Genomic DNA, 22,351 nt, shown 5'->3' with positions numbered 1-22,351 from the left:
TCAGAAAATGAAAAAATTCTAATGAAACAACATTTAAAGTAAAAAAACACGATATGTTTAGTTTTATAAAAAATATCTTTTAATGAAGAAAATATAATGAAACAACAGTTATAATTTTTGTTTTTCACAAGAAAGTTAAAGTTTGTTTAATTTTATTTATTTCAAAATATTTATTTTTAAATAAATTTTTTTGTGCTTATTTAGAATTACACATATTAAAAAAATACAGAAAAATCTTTATGATGTACATGCTAGTCATGGAACGCAGATGTCATATTCCAAAAATCATGTAAATTGATAAGTAGTCATTTTTAATCAAGAAAATGAAATTTTACAATTTTTAGTAATTAAAACTTTTACTCATTTTGAATACAAACAAAATCTCTCGTCGAATTGAATTGTTGTTCTTGAGTTTTGGCAAAATTTAAATCAACATAGCTTCTCCAAGCCTCCTCTTTTTCTTAATCCTAAAATTTGATTTTCTTAATTTAACAAAAATACTACTTGATCAATTTACATGATTTTTGGAATATGCCATTTTTTTCTGTTATGAGTACATACATCATAAAGATTTTTCTGGATTTTTAAAAAATTTTTTATATAAGTGCAATTCTAAATAAGCACTTTTTTTTTTTTTTTGTACTGGTACAGTTTTTGAATTGGATTGATTAAGATTAGTCAGAGTGAAAGAAATTCTTTCTGCAAGTTTATAGATATTTTTGTATGTTGTGCACATTTCTTTAAAAATTAGACCGGTTCTTCAGGAGACTGAATTGTCTGTCCTAAAATGCTCAAATTCACTATTGCTTTAATCAAGTGTCTTAATTTAATGAATTTTAATGAGTTACTCAATTTGAAGTTCAATCAATTTAAATTGTCTACTTTTTTCAGGACATGATTGGATAAGTGCTTCAGCATTTTCTGTCTGTTAACATACTTCCTAACTTCCGGTGTGGCTGCTATCAGAAGCGGTGACAAGGCAAATCAGTTCCTTTGCTTTTTTTCTCTCACACCTACATCTTCCCTGAATGTTTTTTTTTTTATTACATTTTTCCAATCATTCTCTTTTTTTTTTTTTTATTCAATAATCATTGAAAAGGTTTTGGTATTATTGTACCTATTTACTATGCCTCCCCACGGGACAGAGTTAGACACCAGGGTCGTTTTTTTAACGTGGAGAAAAGGTACAAAAATAAAAATTGTCTCAGTCGTGAAGGATTTCTCCTCCACCGAAAGAGAACAAGAAATAGAAGTGCAGCATCTGAAGAACAGATACTACACTTTGATCTTGTCCCGAAATTATTGAAATTACTTTTTTTTTTAAAGAATTATTGAAAATACTTAAACTATTTTGGGAATATTATGTATTGGATACATTTTTTTATGATCTTTTAAATTTTGTTATTTTGATTTCAATAATTTTATTTGTTATTTTGATTTCAATAATCCAGTTTTTATACCTTTATAGACATGTTTATTAATATGAATTCAAATAAAAAAAAAAACTTATTTTTAAAATTAAAAAAACTTTTTTTAATTTCATAAACATATTTCTTATAAAATTTCAAATAAAAATAAAAACCTATTTTTTAATTTTGTTATTAAAAGTGCAAATAAAGGCTAATTATGTGATTTTTATCTTTTTATTTTTGTTAAATTTTATTGTATACTTATCAATAATGTCCTTTTCTATTTTATTTCAATAAATTGCTTCACAATAGAAATACAAGGCCTGTCTAAAAAGTATCTGACCTTAGGCCAGAAGTGTTTCTAGCAGTGGAACGATCAGTGGGCTAAATGTGTGCAAGCACAAGAGGACTACTTTACAGGGGATTAGGGTTCAAACCCCACCAGGTATTTGAAATATTTTTTCTGGCCTAAGGTCGGGTACTTTTTAGACAGGCCTCGTACTGAAGAATAATAAAAGTGAAGGAACTGATTTGCCTTGTCATTGCTTCTGGTACTAATACCCTGGAAGTTAGAAAGTATGTTAGCTGACTGTAACCGAAAAAAAAAAAAAAAGTTATCTTTTTCTCAGTATTTGTTTCGATTTGGTATTTTGAACACAGTACCAAAATAAACTAAAGGAAAAGTATTTGCTTACATCGTGAAAATAGTAATTAACATTACAATTGTTAAAAAAAAATAAACATAAAAACAAAAGATTTTACACACTATACAAAGAAATAAAAACTCAGAAAATGAGGAAGTTATCGTCAAATGAAACATCTTGAATTAGTAAGTTTAGTTTCACTGATTGAACACAAAAACTCTGGACTGTATGGGGAATGTTCTGAATGACTATCCTGTAAATACTCAAGATAATTAGGAAAGAGGTTAAAATTGTTGTAATATAAAAACCATTTTAATAATAAACTGGATAAATTAAGAAATAGTTGCAAAGAGGTATGTTATTTGACTATAACCCATAAACAACCTGAATTAAGTCGGGTTTTATCATGGTTCACAAACTATACCAATCCTATATTTTGTTCTAAAACAACTTCCGCTTTTTTTCTTTATGTTTTGTAGTGGAAAATATCGGCTTGTTTATGTTACGCCAGAATATGCAACATCAGACAATAGCCTCCTTCAAAACCTTAACAAAAGAGTTGGTAAGTTTTGGTTCTTTATTTTTATTTCGTAATCTTCTGAGGATCTTTGCACACATTCTGGATACGCAATCCTTCCATATTTTTTTTAGTGCTTTGTTGATCTTTCCGCCATTAACAAAAGGAACCTGCAGCGTCGTTCTCACAAAAGAGACATTGCTAGTCTTTGTTCTATCATTATTTTCACAACAGTTGATCGAATGAGCTCTAACCTCTGAACCCCCCTTCCCCACTTCTAAAACATTCACAGCAAAAGCTCATCCGTCTACAACCATTATAATTTTCTTTTCTACCTTTGTGTACCTAAAATTAAAAACTGAACTTCCATGAGCAAAGTTTCTTTTCAAGAATTATCCATCTGTAAAATACGACACCACAAAGCTGCTTCCCAACTGATTACAACAGAGTCGTTTTTAATGTTAACAAACAAATACTTCTCTTAAATAATCAAACTCTGCCCACTATCAACCATTGCTGTGGATGTGATCAGTCCGGTGCTGTTGATGCCTACCACAATGTCTTTTACCCAGAAATTTTTGACTGCTTCAGATATATTTCTTTCAGAACGTCTTCTGATTATGTTGCCAAAACAATCTAGTTTTCTTTAGATAATCTTGATGTCATTTCAAGACTCAAGATTTTCTTTAATTTGGGTTATCTTGCAGTGATCCAAACAGGTTTTACCAATCAGTTCTGTCTACAACTAGTTAATAAAGGTATTTCATTACATAAATATATATCAAGAAATATTTAATCTAGCAAAAGTTTCTCTGTTTTTTTATCTACAATTTCCTTTTCTCTTTGTATTTTTCTTTTTTTGCTGGGAATGGAGCATCCTAGTCGATGCCATACATTCACCCGCTATTTCAGACACATGAATCAAACTAGAATTTTAGGATTTTAACCGTCCACTTATCTATCTGTACCTGTTGCGGCATTCACCTGGAATGGGTTGAGCTGGCCCCAATGATGTTAACCGCATCTTGCGTCAAAGTCATCTATCCTTGTCTGTTGGTAGCAGAGTCGACAGCATGATCCTGCCATTCATGGCTCCAACGACGGACACTAAAAACGTGAGGACTGGACATGATCTCCATATCTGCTTTTACTATTGAGAGCCAAATCTTGTTGGTCACCTTGGCGCTTCTTCCATCTAGTGGGTGCAATGAGCGCCACCAATTGATGGATAAACTCGTTTCCCAACCAGTGCAGCATGTGACCAAACCACCAGAGTTTCCTTTTCAGCAGATTTTCATCTAGGCCAATGATGTTACATCTAGCACGTATGGTCGAGTTGGGGATCCAGTCAGATGCGAATGTGCAAGATACGGCAGAGGCAGTAGTGATCGACGACTTCAAGTTTATGGAGATCTTCTCTGTGCAGAGGTTTCACATCAATAGAGAAGAATTGCTCTAACCATGGCCTCATAGATCTGCAGCTTCGTAGTACATCTTATCTCTTGGCGAGATAACACGTACCATTCACTTATATGCAATTATTTAGATCTTTTAGTTTCACTGAGTATATACTACTTGGGGATACTGACTTTAACAAAGGTTGCAACTCTCTCCATCTTGTTTCATATCATTGTCAGGTTTAACAGCTGTATTTTCTAAGTGTGTAATTTCTTTTTATGTGTAGCAAAATTTATGTTCAGCTCATTAACAATTCGTGAAATCATTATTACAATGACATTTAATATTTTTTTTTTTTTAAATGTTTTAGGAATTGACCTGATTGCAATAGATGAAGCCCATTGCGTATCTCAATGGGGACATGATTTCCGATCGGCATACAGAAACCTTGGCGCATTTAGAAAAAGTTTTTCACAGGTAAACTCTTTCCCTTTCGTATTTAAGGGTCAATGCCTGTTCTGTTATTGATTACATTTAGACGTTTCTGTCTGAATCTTTGTCCAGCATATCTTTATCGTTTAAACTTGTCAGTTAAAACAAATGACAAAATTTTATAATAAGACTAGACTTTTTAGTCTGTTAAAAACTGGCAATGGTTATAGCTTGTTTGTTTAGGATGAGTGCTTTATGCTAATTGATGGTTGAATGTGGTTAAATCTATTGTAATTTTTTGCATTAAATACAAATCCCTATAAATTCTTATGAATCCTTAACTGTGCATTGAATGGTTGTCATAATATTTAATTTACTACATTGTATCATAACAAAAATCCATACAAAATTTCAGGCAGATTGGCCCAGTAGTTTCCGAGAAAGGTGGGATTTGAATACTAATTGGTAAATGTGTATTTCAGGTGCATAAATTATTAGACTTAAAAATACTATTTTTAAATTACAAATTTTTATTGATGATGATGAAGCTTTTTATGATTTTATTTAAGTTTTTGCATCTAATGTGTTTAGCAGAAAAAAAAAATACCTCCTATTGGTTTTATATTTAACTAGCGGAACCTGTGGAAATTCCACAGTGGACACTTTCATATGTAATATATTGATGTTGACATTCTGTAGATGTTCAGTGTAAATGGAGATGCCCTGATATTATTGTAGCTCTTTTGTTAAAACTGCAAAAGTATTTATCTAAGCTAGCAGGGATGCCTGGTGTAGCCCGGTTGTAAAATACGTTTAAATATGATATTTTAATTTATGCAGATTTTGTATATATTATTAAAGAGTTAATTTTCTGTCGATTGTTATATATTCAATATATATACATATTATTCAATATATATACATATTATTCAATATATATACATATTATATATGTTGTGATTTCAAAAATATACCCATATGACTTGAGTGCATAAGCTTGAATCAAAACCAAAACTAAAACTTATGAAGAATTCTTGGTAAAATTATTTATTACAAGAAATGGAAGGTAATAACTATTAAACGACATTCACTCGGATATAAGCGTGATAACATGTTATCGTCTTAATATATAGATAAAAAATGGCTGCCAATGCTTGATAGAATGTTTTAGTGTTAACATTGGGTTTAATAATAAATTAATAATAATAATGAAGCTTCTTATGATTTTATTTAAGTTTAATATTTTCCGCACCTGAAATGCACATTTACCTACTAATCCCTATTAATACATAACTGTGCACTGAACGGATACCATAATACTTAGTTTGCTTCCCCTTATCATAACAAACATCCATACAAAATTTAAGCTTGATTGGCCAAGTAGTTTCTGAGAAAAATTGGAACGGACAGACAGACTAAGAGAAATGTAATATAAATTGTCCGACAACATATCCTCTGTCTCTGTAGCAAATAAGAAGTCAAATAAGCGTAGATGAAATGCAATTTGGTTTTATGCCTGGGTAAAGTATGACTTGCTATATTTATCCTGAAACAAATGAAAGAGAAATATCTTGGTAATAAGAAGAACCTGTATTTTGCTTTTGTGGATCTGGCAAAAACTTTTGACAGAGTGCTAAGGAATGTTGTTTGGTGGATATTGCATAAACTGGATGCAGTAAGATTGTCAAAACGATGTACAAAAATGCTCAAAGTCATCTGTTATATAAAAGGCAAAATATGTGTGTGTGTTTGTATGTTTCGCAAAAAACTTTTGATAGAGGTGACCGATTTTCTCGAAATCGGTATTGTCTAGAAGCTCGATCCTTCGGATGACAAATATCGAAAAATTGGCTAAAAACATTAATTCCTTCACTCTGAACTAGCCACTTTTCTACAGGGAGGGGTTGCTATTTTTGCAGATATTTTCAAAAGTCATCCCCTCTTTTCGACTGACTAGCCTTAATTTAAAACTTTGTCACTTCTGGTTTGGTGATGGGCACAACAGCAAAGACGTCATGCTTTTTTTTTTTTTTTGTTCTTTTCCTCCTTCGCAGTATGTGTCTGCCTGCCTGCCTACTACCTCTTTTTTTTTTTGCTCAACACACACCTCCAAACACCCGGGCAATGCTGGACACCCAGTCTAGTATAAATTATAAAGGAACAGATTTACACATATTTTTTTTATTTTAAAAAAAATCTATAATAAAAAAATAAAAAAAAAAACTTAGTTTCCTCTCAACATGACTTTTTTTTAATTATAAAATAAAATAGCCAATTTTTTTAAAAAGACGGCCAATGTTTATTTTTCTTTTTGGTTTTGAAAATTTGTGGAGAGGAAATAGTTTCAATGAAACAAAGAGTGACCAAAAGGGAGGTAATTCGTTTCTCATTAATTAATGTTTGCAATGATGATGTTTTTTTTTTTTTTTTTGTGACACTGGATGTACAGACAAGCATATTAATATATAGATTGATATTTAATTCTGATTATTCACACTACTAGTCTTATCTTGACCATTATTCTTGCAAGTTTAATCTTCTGCCTTTCTTTATGAACTTGAGAATCTGGATGGAATTTACAACAAAACCTCTGATTTAATTCATAAAGAAGGTTTGAGGTTACATTGGCGAAAATGTTGTGCGATTTACACTCAAGATGAGAACACTAGTCTAAATAATATAAATTATCAATCCTTATCTCAAAAATTCAAAAACCTGGATATTTAATAATTATAGAATTGTCATTCTGCTTATGTTTGTTGCTTATAGGTTCCTGTGATTGCCCTAACAGCTACTGCCACCCCGGAAGTGATGAAAGATATTTGTACCAGTTTAAAATTGATACATCCTGTACTAACTTGCACAGGCTTTGACAGGTAATTTTTCTTCCAAAATTGATATTCCTGCCTAATCTTTTCTATTAGTTTTCAATTTGTTCATGCTTTAATATTTTTTATATGAAATTATTGAAGCATTATTCTATTAGTAGTCATGGATAAGGAAAGTAGAATACTTTTGTTTCATCAATTAATATTTTCCTGTTTCCTTTAAAACCTCTCATTCGATACTTTCACTGTGGAAAAAAAAGTTATTAGAGATTAATACCATTTGCCAAATCACCCCACCCTCTCAAAAAAAAAAAAAAACTGAAATGAGATTCTACTTTTATTTTTTTTTTTTTTTTGACTTTTTGGTTAAGATTAAAGGGTAATATCTGTTCTGATACTACAGTTAATCTTTTCTATTCTCTATCAATAAAGAAATTCTTCTCGCCATGGGCGGTTTAATTTTTTTTTTTTTCTTGTAACTAATTATAAGTGAACATTCTGATCTGTTATGTTGGGAAATTATAACAACCTATTGTAAGCTTCATAAATAAATATTTTATTTTTTGTGTAAATAAATAAAGACTTTTTTAATTTACTGTATTTATTTTTGCATGATTAAAAAGTAAAATACTATTGCATCTTACCGACCATTTTTTTTGTTCTTTTTAGGGGTTTAGAGGTAGATTTTTTTTTTTTTTTTTTTTTTTAAGGTTTGTGCACCTCTAAGTGAAATCATCGCTTATAGAAGCTCCTTTTTTTTGTTGTTTTGAGTTGGAAGCAATGTTTATTTTCAGAATAGTTTCCGATGGTTAGTTGTTCTATACAAGTCCTGGAGGTGACTGGTACTCAGTAGACAGTTGTTTTGTTCAGGTTGCTGATTTTATAATTTTTGTAGCCACAGAGCAAAAGATTCTTCCCGTGTTGACATGAAGAAAACTTAGGCAAAGTTGCTAAAGAAAAGGTTTAATTTTTATGGAGCAATTCTGCTTTCTGATTGGTTGGTAGCAGAATGTGAATTAATTTGATTCGTCAGTTCCTAGCAGCAGCATTTATAAATAGAATCTCCCAACTGTGAGGGACAGTTTTTTACCCAGCACTTCCTGACACATATCCTGCACCTCAATTTCGATAGTATTTATTTGTTTTCTTGACAATATTTTAAGGCTTGCTTCACATTTGTAATATTTTACCTATGCTGGTTAAATTCATTGTCGTGTGTTCTGATTAGATTAAGATTAAAAAGTTTTTCTTTTTTTTTTTTTCTTCTTCCAATTCATCAAAAGTCATCAGCTTTGCTCCTTATTGACTAACCATATTTGTTATTGCTTTTTGCTTTGCTGATCAACTCAATCAGCAATATTCTGGCAGTTTCTAATCGAGCAGAGCAAACATAAGAATCCATAGTCTAAAATCCAACTGTACTAAATGAAGAATCCAAACAAGAACAGTTTTTCATAGCTTACATGTTTTTGGTAGTAAAGTGCTTACATTCTCTTAACATACTCAGCTTTGCATCTAAAATCCTGGCTGGTGGTAGCAACAGATATTCCACCTGCTGCTCTGCTTACCTCAATCTTAAGTTGCATTCTGTTGTTTTTACACCCTGATTATCTCTTGCTCAGTGACCATAATTCGAAAAAAAATTTTTCTTCACTCATTCATCAATCCAACAACTCAAACAAAAAAAATGTTTATATTTCTATTTTCCTCCCAAACTTGAAATTATAAAAATAATCACATCAGCATTCCAAATGCGACCTCTACTCATACACTTCTTATTACCACCTAGATTATAATTCCTATTCACTATCTTGATTCTTCAATCACTCTAGGTGATCTAGTTACTTTTTTGATCTTATTTGAGACTATGCCTACACTAGAAGGGCACTATGTAGGGAGTTCAGCAGCAAGATGTTTATTTGCATTATATTTAAATTTCTGTATGTTAGTACAGGAAAAGAATTTCTAAAGTCTAGCAGTTTGAGGAAATAAATTCTGGGAGTCAAAAGCTTTCTGGCATCTAGGGAGCTATACAGTGAATACTGTGGGATTTTGATACTTGCTAAGTTAGTCTGTTGAGGGAGCACAGCTACTATGAGTTCGTGAAAGCACATTTCATTAAAGTACTTGTAAAACAGGCACAGGAATGCAGTATTATGGTGATGAGACGGGGGCTGGAGCTTGGCTGATAGTGCAGAATCTATTGGAGACTCTTTTTTGGACTCTCGTCCAAGAAAGAGAGACTAGTGGTAGTAGCAATACACACAGACTATAAAATGCTTTGGATAAAGACAGATTTTACGGGGTTCTACTAAAATCATCATAATTTAAAAACCAAAGCACTTGAAGTCCTCAAAATATAACTGTTTTGTTCAGAAATGAATATACTTTTAAATGAATTAATAAATAATAATGTACATTATATATTTTAAGAGTTTTAAGCAAATAAAGTGATAAAAATTTGAACATCATAAAACAGCATTTTCGGTAAAGTTTTGTAAAGACACCCCCGATTTGTAAATGCTCCTACCACATCTGTATTAAGAATTTTGTCATTAAATTTGGAAATTTATCTAGAAGAGATGTTACTTTTAATAGTTTGGAGTATCCGAAATACTTTTGACAGCTTGTTTTTTTGTTGTTAAAAAAATCTTCAACATGACAAGTATTGAAAATTTAAAAAAATTTTCTTTGGAGACTCACTGTTAAATAAAACAATCTTTTTACTTAAAAGTATAATTGTATGTTGTTTTCTCTTGTGGTAGCTAGCAATTTTAAATCATGATACCTGGTAAAACATTGTTTTAATTTGAGTTTGAGTGTAAGTAAGATTGTCTTGTAGTATTAGTAGTATCAGCAGCAGTAAACAAGACTTTTTTTTCTGTTGATTTCTATTCCAGAATGAATTTTTTTTTTAAATTGAAAATATGAATATAAAAAAATCTTCTTGCATGTTTAGTTAGTTGTTATCAACCATATAAATATTTTTAAACTTTGACCAGTGATCAAATTTTAAAATATTTATATGGTTGAAAAGACATGAAAATAAACTTTCTAAATGTATAACTTGTGTGTATTAGTTTTTAACAGCGAATTGAACAACCAAAAATGTGAAATGATTTTTTTGGTTCACATGAGCTGTACTCCAAATCCCCTCTAGACTTTTTTTTAGTTTTTACAATGGTTTCAGTGGATTTTTATCAAATGGAAACTAATCTACCTGATTATCAAAAAAAAAAAAAAATGCTAAATCAATATTTAAATATTTGTAGGAGATGCTCAGTTTTTAGTGAAATTAATAAATAAAAAATGTCTTAAACTGGAAAGTTTATAAACAAAATAATGTCACTCGGTAGAAAAAGACATGAAATGTAATTGAAAATAAAAATCAAATTCATTCAAAATTTGTGAACAATTTGGCAGCTTTAGCAAAGAGATTTTTTTTTTTTTTTTTTTCAATATTTAAATAAGTGGGAAAAATATACTTGATACTTTTCCAAACGTCATGTTTTTTGCTAGAGTTTCGTCACTTGTCAATAAAATTTATTTTTGTCTGTTTGTTGTAATTCTTGTAAAGTTTCACACCCCTCAATATGTAAGTTTACATATTTCAAAGTAATTTGATGTTCAAAATCTAAGCCATAACATTTTCAAAAGCCAATAATTATAAACCACTAACCGTAAATATGGGTGTCAAATACTCCCTTGAAAAAAAAAAAATCTTTTAATCCTGCTTCTAACCCTAGGTATGAGTGACAAGCCTCCTCCTAAAACCTTCTTTAGCCCTAACAATAACACTAAGTCTGAGTGGCAAGCTCCTCACCAAACAGAATTCCTTGGTAAGCTATAGATAAGCATTAAAAAAAAATCTTTTCTTAAAGAAAAGTGCACATAAGTTATCTCCCATAAAAATAAATTGATCAACTGTCCTAAAATGCTAGAATGGTCTGGAAATATTGAATTATTTTACATTAAATTTATGTGAAATGAACTGTCAGTCTAAATTCTAAAATTGTTTTTGTTCTGTTTCTATCAAGTCTTCAGGATGTTCATGCATAATTTCCCTTAGCTCTATCATTAACCCAAAGTCAGAATGGCAACCTCTCCATTCTTCCATAATTGCACAAAGACCTTATTAAAACCACTCATCTTAAAAAAAATAAATTAAAAAAAAAATGGTTAACTGCTCTAAAACACTGAAATAGCTCAAAATGGGAAATCATTTTACATTAAATTCTAAAATAATTTTTGTTTATCTTTTATTAAAGTTTTTCAAGGTGTTCACATGTCTACAAAGATAGAATTTTGGAGAGGTGGTCAGATGTGGGGGAGGGGGGGGTCAACGGAAGGTATTAATCTACAATGATACCAAAGAAATATTGCAATATATTGATTTTTAAACAGTCCTAGATTTAGATTTCAGTTTTTTGTACATAAAATGCATTATAATTCAGCTTTTAGTTCTCTAATTTCTTTTCTTTTAAGAGATACAAGGTATTTTTAAGGAATTGCAGCATATTTATACACATTTACTGCAAATTATTTGTAAAGCATTAATTTCTGGAGATTTTCAATAGCATATTTTGATTCTTTGCACAAAAATATACTTATATGACAAATTTCATTGCTTAATCTTTGTTTTAACAAAGATATAACATTTTTACTGATAAAGTAGTATGAAAAATGTGACAAAACGCATATGGTTTTGAAGAGGGAAAAATATCCAAATGGGCGAGGCACAAAAATAATCATAACTTCCTTAATTTTAATCAGATTTTTAAAATTTAAAAAGATTCTTTCTTAGTTCAAGCTCTTTCTACATATGCCATTATTGAGATATCCAAAGCTATTTAAATTTTTTTTATGTGTATTGCTTATGGTGGATGCATGTCGGAGACCGTTATAACCCACTATATTGAAATGTTTCTTATGACTCCTATAAATTTGAGTTCTTTAAAAATGGTAAAGGGTAAAATGTTCCAAGTTTTAAATCTGCATTCTCTGAAAGGTTAATTCCAATCTCCTTTTTCTTTTCAGACCCAACTTGTATTTGTCCGTGTCCAACAAATCAGGAAATATTGCTGCCGATCTGAAGAAACATATGAAATGTGAAAACAATGTCTACTCTTTTGACAGTTCGACGATCGTTTATTGTCCAACGAAAAAGGCCACAATGGAAGTGGCATCAGTTTTGAGTGGTAAGCTCAATATTTAGGGTGCTTCTTCAGAATAAGAACGAAAATCAAAAATCAAAAAAGTGAATTTTCATTAAAAACGAATGTTATCTATTCGTATTATTTGGAATCCTCAGATTACTGTTCTTATCTTAAGTGTTATTTTCACAACGTTTTTCTTGATGTAACCAATAACCTTCTTCAGCTCTATCTTGTTGAACTCTGGAATCTTTCTCTTTAATTCAGGAATCTGGATGGAATTTCGAACAGAACCCTTTATTTACTTCACAGTGATAGCATGCTCTCATTCTGTCAGCCAGGACTGGATAGGGGTCCTAAGTAATTAGTAGTTGTAGTTTTCGATCGCCCACACTGAGAATTGAACCTTCAACCTTCAGGCGAATGAATATCAGTTTATAATTATTTTCAGGTACTCTAACCACTGCGCCACAAGTCCTAACGACAGAAACATTCCAAAGTTCGACAAGACACAATTGAAGCCGAAACGTTGAGAAAATGATACTCAAGAACTGTAGTCCAAAAATTCCAAATAATATGAATAACCAATCCTTGTCTCAAAAATTCAGAAACACAATTTTATCTACTTACTTTTTTATGTCAATTTCAACTAAAAACAATGTTATCTACTTTATTTTTATGCCACAATTAATAACATATAGCTGCATTATTACATAAAACATGTACTTTCATGATCCAGTGATCAGCCATTATTTTGTTTGAAATGTAACGTAAACAAGGGAAGTAACTAATAGTTTCAAATTCTATTCTTTAATTATAATCTGCAATATTCTTCCAAAACTATTTTCATTAATAATTTATTTTCTACTTCATTGTTATTCATAATTTTTGGATATTTTAACAATTTTGACATAAAAATAAATACCATTGGTTTTAATTGAAATTCAATATTTTAATTTTTGATCTTCAATCTTGTTCTGAAGAGTGTTATTTTGTTAGGAAACTTTTGAAATGAGGATTGATAATTTGGATTTTTTTGAACAACTATTCTCATCTTGCATGTTATTATCTCCATCTTTCAGTCGATATAACCTCTGACCTTTAAATAATCTTCAAAAAAGAGTCTCCAACCTAATAGATTCTGCATTGTCAACCTCTGTTCTATCGATGAAATGTGTGCTTGTTTTACAAGTATTTTAATGGCGAGTGCTCCAATAAGCTCCAAACCCTTGTATTCCCTTAACGTAAATATCTCCGACAAATCAGACAAGCACCAAAATCCCACCCCTACACTGTACATATCCCGAGATGCCAGAAAGCCATCTACTCAAATAGCTTCTTCCCTTGAACTGCTAGACTTTGGTATTCCCTCCTGGGTCCCTGCTTCCCTGACTGTACTGACATACAGAAGTTTAAATGTAATGTGAACAGGCATCTTGCTGCTCAACTTGCTACATTGTGTCCTTGTAGATTTGGTCCCGCTTACATGCAAATTGTGCTGTGCCTTGTTTGGGTTAAAAACGCAGTAAAAAGAATACATCTGGTCCAACTTAAGGGAATCTATAAATAAAATTTCCTGTTTTTTCTTATGTTAATGATCATTGTTTGCCAAATAGTACTGGATGCTGATTTCTTGAGAGGAATGTATCCAAGCCAACTACACATCCTCTTCACAAGGTAGGGTTTACATTTAAGATGAGCATTGATAATTGGAATTATATTATTGTTATTCTCACAACATTTCAGCTGATAAAACCACTGATCTTCTTCGGATGTGCTGTTTCAAACTCTGAGAATCTTTATGAACTCAGAACTCTGTATGAAATTTTGAAATGAATCCTTTATTTAATCCGTAGTGCTATATTGTTCTTGTTCCATCAGCCATGATCAGATACAAGTCTTAAGTAATTTTTAATTATATTCTTAGTATCACCTGTACTGAAAATTGAACCTTCAACCTCCAAGAGGCTGTCACTTAAAACTAATTATTATGTAGCACTTTGTTGTGCCACAGATCCATGTGGATAGATGACCAAATTCCACAAAGGGTACCTGAAGAAAGTTGGAGGTTTCATCTGCTGAAACGTTACGAGAATAATATTCAAGATTAGAACAGTAGTCTGAATAATACATATGCGATACTATAAACTGCATCTCCCCCTTCCACACACGCTCACACACACAGTGAAAATCTTGGTGAATGTTAACTTGGGATATAATTCACAAAATGGAATGTAGTGGGGAATTAAGATAGGTCGGCGACTATGGAAGGGTTGCAAATCTATTGTCATCCTTAGACAGGATGACGCCTTAACAGTTATAATGCTAGTTTTTCTGGTTGGTTCTATAGGGATAAGCTGAGAAGAAAAGTCGCTGTGGTTAGTTTGAATGACCAGCTAAAAGAAACCAGACGTCTAAGATTTTATATTTAAAAGACAAGCAGATTGGACAGTTTTAGATTGAGGTAGACCTGAGGAGTGAGACGAGATGGAGGGCTCGATAAAAAGTAAACCAGCAAACCAGTTTGAAGGGGTCAAATGACAGAGTTAAGCTGAAATTCTGAATTTGAAAGACAGGAATTTAATTCAGAGGTGGCCACTAACGGCCGGGTCCCAACATGTTTACACATGAGCACCAGTTATCAGCAAGTCAATTATACAATGCATATATCTTTTTTTTTATAATTTTACTATGTGTCTATATTGCTTTTGCTTTAAACCACAACTTGTAAACCAATGTACATGATCCTGCCAATTGTCAATGCAAGAAACGCCCCAGTAAGAGCAAGTAGGTAATGAAGAAAACTCAGAAACATTGGGAGCCTGATGGTCGTTTTGGACTTTTCTTTTTACACGGGAATCACCACTTATCAAGGCTCAGAGGCCACTCAAGGATAAGGGTTAAAGAGCGTACAGTGATCAAAAGGACAATATGATAATCATTAGAAGTGTAAATTTGGTAAATTGGATTACTTAAGGAGATTGTTTACGTTGGACTTCAACATGGCCATATTGTAGTCAGCTGGAAAGCAGGTAAATAGAAAGGAGTTCCACAGGTGTGCAGTTCTAAGAAAGAAGCTTTGTTCGTAGAATCTACGTTTAGGTTTTGGCATAGATAAAGAGTGGGAGGAATTTTTGATAGTGTTTTCAGCCAGATGAGTGTTTCTCGTGAATGTTTGGCGAGGGTGGTGAGGGGCCATAGATTGGAGCTCAGACAAGCACTTGCCATGCCGGCATGGTTTTGTACATATAACAGAGCTCAACATTTGTTTTAATTATTTTTTTGGTGTGGAGGTCATAAATAAAAAATGAAATTTAAGATATTCACGTGATGGTATCTGGAATGCAAGAATTATGATCTTTAGAAAAGGAGAATCCAACATGCTTAATCTTTTTTTCCTCATTGTATTTACTCTAGATATCGGTGTGTCATGCATGCCTTACCATGCAGGACTCCCAGACAAAGCCAGAAAAGAAGCACACCATAAATTTATTAATAACCAAGTTCAGGTAAGTTTTTTCTCTTTTTATTTTTTTAAAGTCATTTTTTAACTAATGAGGCTTATAAAAACAACACTAAATAATTTCTAATTTAAAATATATACTAGTACTACTTATATATTATTGCTCATATTTCAACCGATCTTCTTCAGACGCGCTTTATCAAGCTCTAAGAATCTTTGAACTCGGAACTCTGAAATTTTGAAGTGAACCCTTTATTTAATCCATAGTGCTATATTGTTCTTGTTCCATCAGCCATGATCAGATACAAGTCTTAAGTAATTTTTAATTATATTCTCAGTATCACCTTACTGAGGATTGAACCTTCAGCCTCAAGGAGACTGTAACTTAAAAATGATTATGTAGCACTTTATCTGTTGTGCCACAGGTCCATGTGGATAGATTACCAAATTCAACAAAAGGTACCTGAAGAAAGTTGGAGGTTTCTTCTGCTGAAATGTTATGAGAATAACATTCAAGATGCAAACAGTAGTCTGAATAATAAACTGCATCTCCCCTTTCCACACACATGCTCACATACAGTGAAAATCTTGGTGAATGTTGACTTGGGATATAATTCACAAAAAGGAAAGTAATGAGGAATTAAGATAGGTCGATGACAATGGAAGGGTTGCAAATCTGTTGTTGTTGTAGTAGTAGTAGTAGAAGAAGAAGAAGAAGAAGAAATGGATAGACTGGTAGAACTTGTGGGGGACATACTCAGAAGACATTGGGATGGAGTTTGGGATTAGTAAATGTGCGATGCTGGTGGTGAAAAGAGGAGTAAAGGTTCATTCGAATGGAATAGTGCTGCCAAATGGAGAAATCATGAAAGAAATAGAAGATACAGGATATAAGTATTTAGGAGTGCTGGAGGGTGTAGGTGTCATGAACAGAGAAATGAAAGAAAAAGTCAGGAAAGAGTATCTTAGAAGAGTGAAACTAATTGCAAAGTCGAAACTGTATGGAGGAAATCTAATGAAAGCAGTAAATGCATGGGCAATCAGTGTTTTGAGATACAGTGCGAGAATTTTAGAATGGTCTGACAAGGATTTGCATGCCATGGATATCAAAACAAGAAAAGTTTTAGCAATGTTTGGTATATTTCACATTCGAAGTAGCGTAGCAAGGCTGTATCAAAAGAGGAAAGATGGGAGAGGATTGAAAAGTGTAAAAGATTATGTTAGAACCGAGGAGATGTTGTTGAAGGAGCATGTGGTTAGAAGTGGGGAGTGGATGCTTAAGGTTGTGGCCAATGAAGGGGAGGTATGTGACACCAAGGCTGATTATGTGAAACGTATGGATAGAGAAAGGGCAGAGGAACTTGCTAGGAAGAAAATGCATAGAAGGTTCTTCCAGGATATAGCAGAAGTGGCTGATGAAAGATCATGGCAATGGCTTAGAGCTGGGTATCTGGCTAAGAGTACTGAAGCTTTTGTTTGTGCAGCACAAGAGCGGGCATTAGGAACACGATTGTTAAAAAAAGTGGTTCTAGGAGAGGAAATTGCCGCAGAATGCCGGATTTGTGGTAAGACCTCAGAATCAATTGCGCACCTTGCAGCAGGGTGTAGTGGACTGGCCCAAAGAGAATACCGCAAAAGACACGATCGCATGGGACTCCGAATATATTGGGAGGTGTGTAAGAGGGTAGGGGTGACGTGTGCTGCAAAATGGTTTGACGAAGTGCCTGATGAAGTGAGAACAAGTGAGGATGGCAAGGTTGAGGTATGGTGGGACAAAAGTGTCATAACGACCAAGCAAATGGAACATAATCGTCCGGATTTGGTCGTCATTGACAAGGTCTCAAAAAACTGGCAGATTGTAGACTTCTCAGTACCCTGGGACAGGAATGTGAGAGAGAAGGAGAATGAGAAGTGGAACAATTATGCTCCATTGGCCTTGGAGATAAGGCGTATACACGGGGTTAAAACACAAATAATCCCGGTCGTAGTTGGTACACTAGGAGTAGTATCAAGTCGTCTGGAAGGACAATTGAAAAAATTACAAATCCCTGATGTTTTAGGCGGACTTCAAACCTCTACAATTATAGGTACCACCAACATCCTTAGGAAAACCCTTGATCTTTGAAGCTCCTGGTTTGAAGCTGTGATTAAGGGAAATCCTCTGGAAATGAATCCCATCCCTTTCCAGAGAGACATTCATAAGCGAAATCAGAATTATTATTATTTATTTATTTATTACTACTACTACAACTACTACTACTTTGAAGAAAGAATAAAATTCATCTATCTTCACTAATTTCACTGAGAGTTATTGAAACCTCTTAAAAATTTTAGAGAATTGACGAAAATTTTATTTGTTCAATGATGTATGAACTTGTATAAATGAGTCTGGCAATAATAAGTGACTAACTGCTTTGCTTCTTACCATAATGTGTAAATCTGCTATTATATAAAAGTCACTTTGTGTGTGTGCCTTCCTCATAAGTTTCACGCAAAGCTAATTTATGTCTGACAGTGTTCTTAGATATGTTTTGTATAGAAATTCATCCGATCTTAAGAATAGCTTTTCTCTCTTATGGATAAAAAGAAAAATTTTTACAGGGGATTATTTTACGTTACATCATCCAAGGGAGATAATAAAATTACAGCAAACCATTTCTTCTTAAATATACAGATTTATTATAATTTGGAAATATAGCTTAGTGCTAGAACATTTGACTACAGATCAAATGATCCCCTGTTCAAGCCCGGGTGGACCTCACCAGTTTATTTTAATTTTTTATAGATGACTTCAATTTATGATAAAAAAAAAAAAAGGTACCATATCGCCACCAATTATTTCTTCGTTTGCATATTTTCAAACAAAACATTAGTCAGCGCTGCAAAAAAGGTAGGCTCTCTCTACCGTGCAAGAAAACTACTGACACCTGAAAGTATCCTGTATCTCTATAAGGCCACCATTCGCCCATGTATGGAGTATTGTTGTCACATCTGAGCTGGTGCGTCTACTACTAGTCTCTCGCTCCTAGACAAAGTTCAAAAAAGAGTCGCCAATCAGATAGGCCCTGAACTGGCATCTAAGCTTCAGCCTCTGTCCCATCGACGAAACGTTGCACCCCTCTGCTTGTTCTACAAGCATTTTAATGGTGAATGCTCTGACGAACTGCAGACACTTGTGCCCCCACGACGCAGACACCCTTGACAAACCCGACATGTAGCTAAATCCCACCCCCACACAGTAGAGATCCCTAGATGTAAAAGATCTTTCTACTCCAGTAGTTTCTTCCCCAGAACTGCTAGACTCTGGAATTCCATTCCAGGATCCTGCTTCCCTAACTGTACTGACATGCAGAAATTCAAGTGCAACGTGAACCGACATCTTGCATCCCAAATCCCTACATAGTGCCCCAGTAGTTGCTGACCCTGATAGTAGCCCCCTACACCTGAGTGGCAATGTGCCTTGTTTGGGATGAAAATGTAATAAAAAAAAAAAAAAAAGAAGTGACTTTTCCAGACATTCATCGTCAAGCTCAAATATCAGCTGACATGATATTGTAAAGAAACACAGATGGAATTTGATGAACGACATTATCATTATTATTTTTTATTTTATTCATTTAATTAGTTCACCGGGCAAATTATTCCTTGTAATATATAATATTCAATAGAGGATTGATTCTATAAATAATACATATGCAATCTGCATAAATTAAAATAACCTGTTTAAGCATATTGTACAACCAGGCAACACTGGGCTGCCAAATTGTTTCATATATGTGTGTGTGTGTGTGTGTGTGTGTGTGTGTGTATATATATATATATATATATATATATATATATATATATATATATATATATATATATATCTTGTTTTTTAGAGTCGATATTTCGCTTTCTAAATAAAATTAGTAGTTTTTTTCCTCTTAATTTGTCTATTGTAACCCATTTTAAGTCACTACACAGTTTTAACTCCATAGTAAAAAGAATTTAGCTGCCTTGGAACTTGATGGGTTATTGTAAAGCTATTAGACTCCCATCATGATGTTTAGTAAAACCTAATAACGGCATACAATACTTTGTGGGGCTTAAGTTATGTCCCTTGCTATGCTGTACTTTTCTTGCATTAAATTATGAAATATTATCAAAGATTGTACCTGATTATATACTCTCTAAAATCAATAAAACTAAAAATCACATTGTAAATAATATTAAGAAAAATATAAGGAGATAGACGATTTGGTTTAATCCCCCATTGTAAATATGAAGAGGAATATCCCCCAAAGAATTTTATAAAATAGTTCTTAATAACTCTCAGGCGCCACATAAATATAGTAAGTTTTAAATAAAAACACATTCAATGTACATATTTGTCTTATGTGTAATGATTAATTGTTCCCTTGCAGGTAGTGGTGGCAACAATCGCTTTTGGAATGGGTATTGATAAGCCAGATATTCGCAAAGTGATTCATTATGGAGGTAAGCGTATTTATTAAAACACTTGTTAAATATTCCTAACTTCATTATGGATTATCTTTATATACTTTAAAGATTATAGATTTTTAGATTACTTTTTTATCAGAGGTTTTAAAGGAGTTAATTACAGAGTGGTCAAAAAGTCGGACCTGATTTTGAATTTTGAAAGAAGAAAAAATATATTTTATTAGTTTTATGAGTGGTCCTGGATATAACCTTAAACTATATCCAGTGGTGAGGCCTCAGCTTGTGGGCTTTGGGGAGTGTGGAGCCACCCTTTAATTACCATTGCTCCCAGGTCCACTCTGACCTGGAGTGGTAGTACCTGTTAGGGTCCCAACTATGGGTTAAATAGAAACTGACGTGAAAACAACAAATATATTCTATTAAAAAAATTTCTTCAAAATCTTTGGATTTGGCATTAAATAACCTGAAAAGGGTTGATATGCCGTAAAACAAAAACAACCAACCAACATGATTAAAAAATTCACTGATACATTCACATTATTCTATTACATAAAAATATATTGTTCACATTATTTTTTTTTTTTTTTTTTTTTTTTTGTACATGGTAGTCACTACTTATCAAGGCCTGAAGGCCACCTGAGGATAAGGGTTAATGAATGTAAAGTGGTAGTTTAGTAATCGTTAATGATGTAGATTGGGTAGAATTTGGATTATTTAAGGGGCGGCTCAACAAGAACTTGTTTACATTGGACTTGAAGGCTACCATTTTGTAATCAACTGGGAAGCAAGCCAATAGAACAGTGTTCCATATGTGGGCAGTTCTAGGGAAGAAACTTTGTTCATGGAATCTATGTTTACTACTACGCACAGATAGAGAGTCTCAGAAATTGTTGATAATAGTTGGATGTTTTTTTTGGGAAGAGGAGTACCATAGATTGAAGCTCAGATGAGCACTTGCCATGAAAATAACGATAGATCAGAGACAGGTTCGCAACGTCTCTTTCGTGGGGAAAGAGGTTGCAGGAAAGAGAAAAGGGCATCACCTACTAGGTTTCGAAGCCAGTTTTGAACTCTATCAAGGCAAGATAGGGCACGCCGAACAGCTCCTGCCCAGACCAGACTTGTTGACCACTTACATGTTATTGAAATGCTGGTTGTAAAATGAATGATTATCTTCAACATAGGATTGTGCTTGGTTCATACTTATACAGCCAACAATTAGGAATATATATATATTATAGTAGCACACGTTTCTAGTTGTGGGCTCTGTTCAATAATTGAACCACTGAAAGCAAAACTAATTAATCTTTCATACAGAACATTTATTATTGTCTCTTTTCTATGTTCTTGCTTTATGGTGTGTTTTTTTTTTTTATACACTTGTGTCATTCTTACAGTACACGATTACTCATGTAAAAAAATACTCATGTAAAAAATACAATTTAAAGTTCAAAATTAAATTTTATTTTCCAAATTACGAGTTTTTTTTTTTGTTCACAATAATAAAAAAATGCAGTGCTTTATTTTTTTTTATATTTGGCCTTTTGTTTGGCTAGGATCCAAGTGTAATACCTGTTTTGATATTCACTTAATCTCTTTTTTCCTCAGTCAGTGAAGAAATCCTTCTAGACTCGGGTAAATTAAATTTTTGTTCCAATTTAGAGCTGGATTTTTTTGTATAAAAAAAATCGATATATCTAATTGACCTTATGGGAATGCAAGTAAATATCAGGTGTATACAACACTATAGTAAACGTTAAAAAAAACAAAACAAAAAAAATCTATATTTTCTCGCCTCCCCACAAAGGCAGACTCAGATGCAAGGTCATTTTTAATGTAGGTAAATGAAAACAAAAAATGTAGTTATTAATAAATATCAAAGCGTTTTCTATTTTTGAGAAGGGAATGTGACTCTGCCATGCAGGTTTGTTAAATTAAGTTAATGTTATAAAGCTTAATGACTTATTGAATTGAAAACATAAAGTTTTAAAGAAATGGTGTACCATTAAAAATTATCAAACGTTTACATATCAGACATAAAAATAATTCCAAAACTACTAGTGGGAC

General features: G+C 32.6%; 1 protein-coding gene across 1 annotated transcript in view; it reads left to right on the top strand.

Moving 5' to 3' along the window:
• LOC145291243 (bifunctional 3'-5' exonuclease/ATP-dependent helicase WRN-like) overlaps nt 1-22,351 on the top strand; it is a 110,101-nt gene that overhangs the window by 46,381 nt on the left and 41,369 nt on the right. Inside the window, exons 9-14 of the mRNA XM_080136849.1 lie at nt 2,533-2,615; nt 4,339-4,445; nt 7,170-7,276; nt 12,266-12,426; nt 15,799-15,890; nt 20,248-20,320. Coding sequence (XP_079992975.1) covers nt 2,533-2,615; nt 4,339-4,445; nt 7,170-7,276; nt 12,266-12,426; nt 15,799-15,890; nt 20,248-20,320 — 623 coding nt within the window. The remainder of the gene's footprint in view (nt 1-2,532; nt 2,616-4,338; nt 4,446-7,169; nt 7,277-12,265; nt 12,427-15,798; nt 15,891-20,247; nt 20,321-22,351) is intronic.

Source organism: Euprymna scolopes, chromosome 12 (assembly GCF_053919585.1).
Source record: "Euprymna scolopes isolate OS-2025 chromosome 12, ASM5391958v1, whole genome shotgun sequence".
NCBI classification, from domain to species: Eukaryota; Metazoa; Mollusca; class Cephalopoda; order Sepiida; family Sepiolidae; genus Euprymna; species Euprymna scolopes.
The sequence above is the reverse complement of the archived record's forward strand: the minus strand, read 5'-3'. Positions and strand labels throughout refer to the sequence as shown.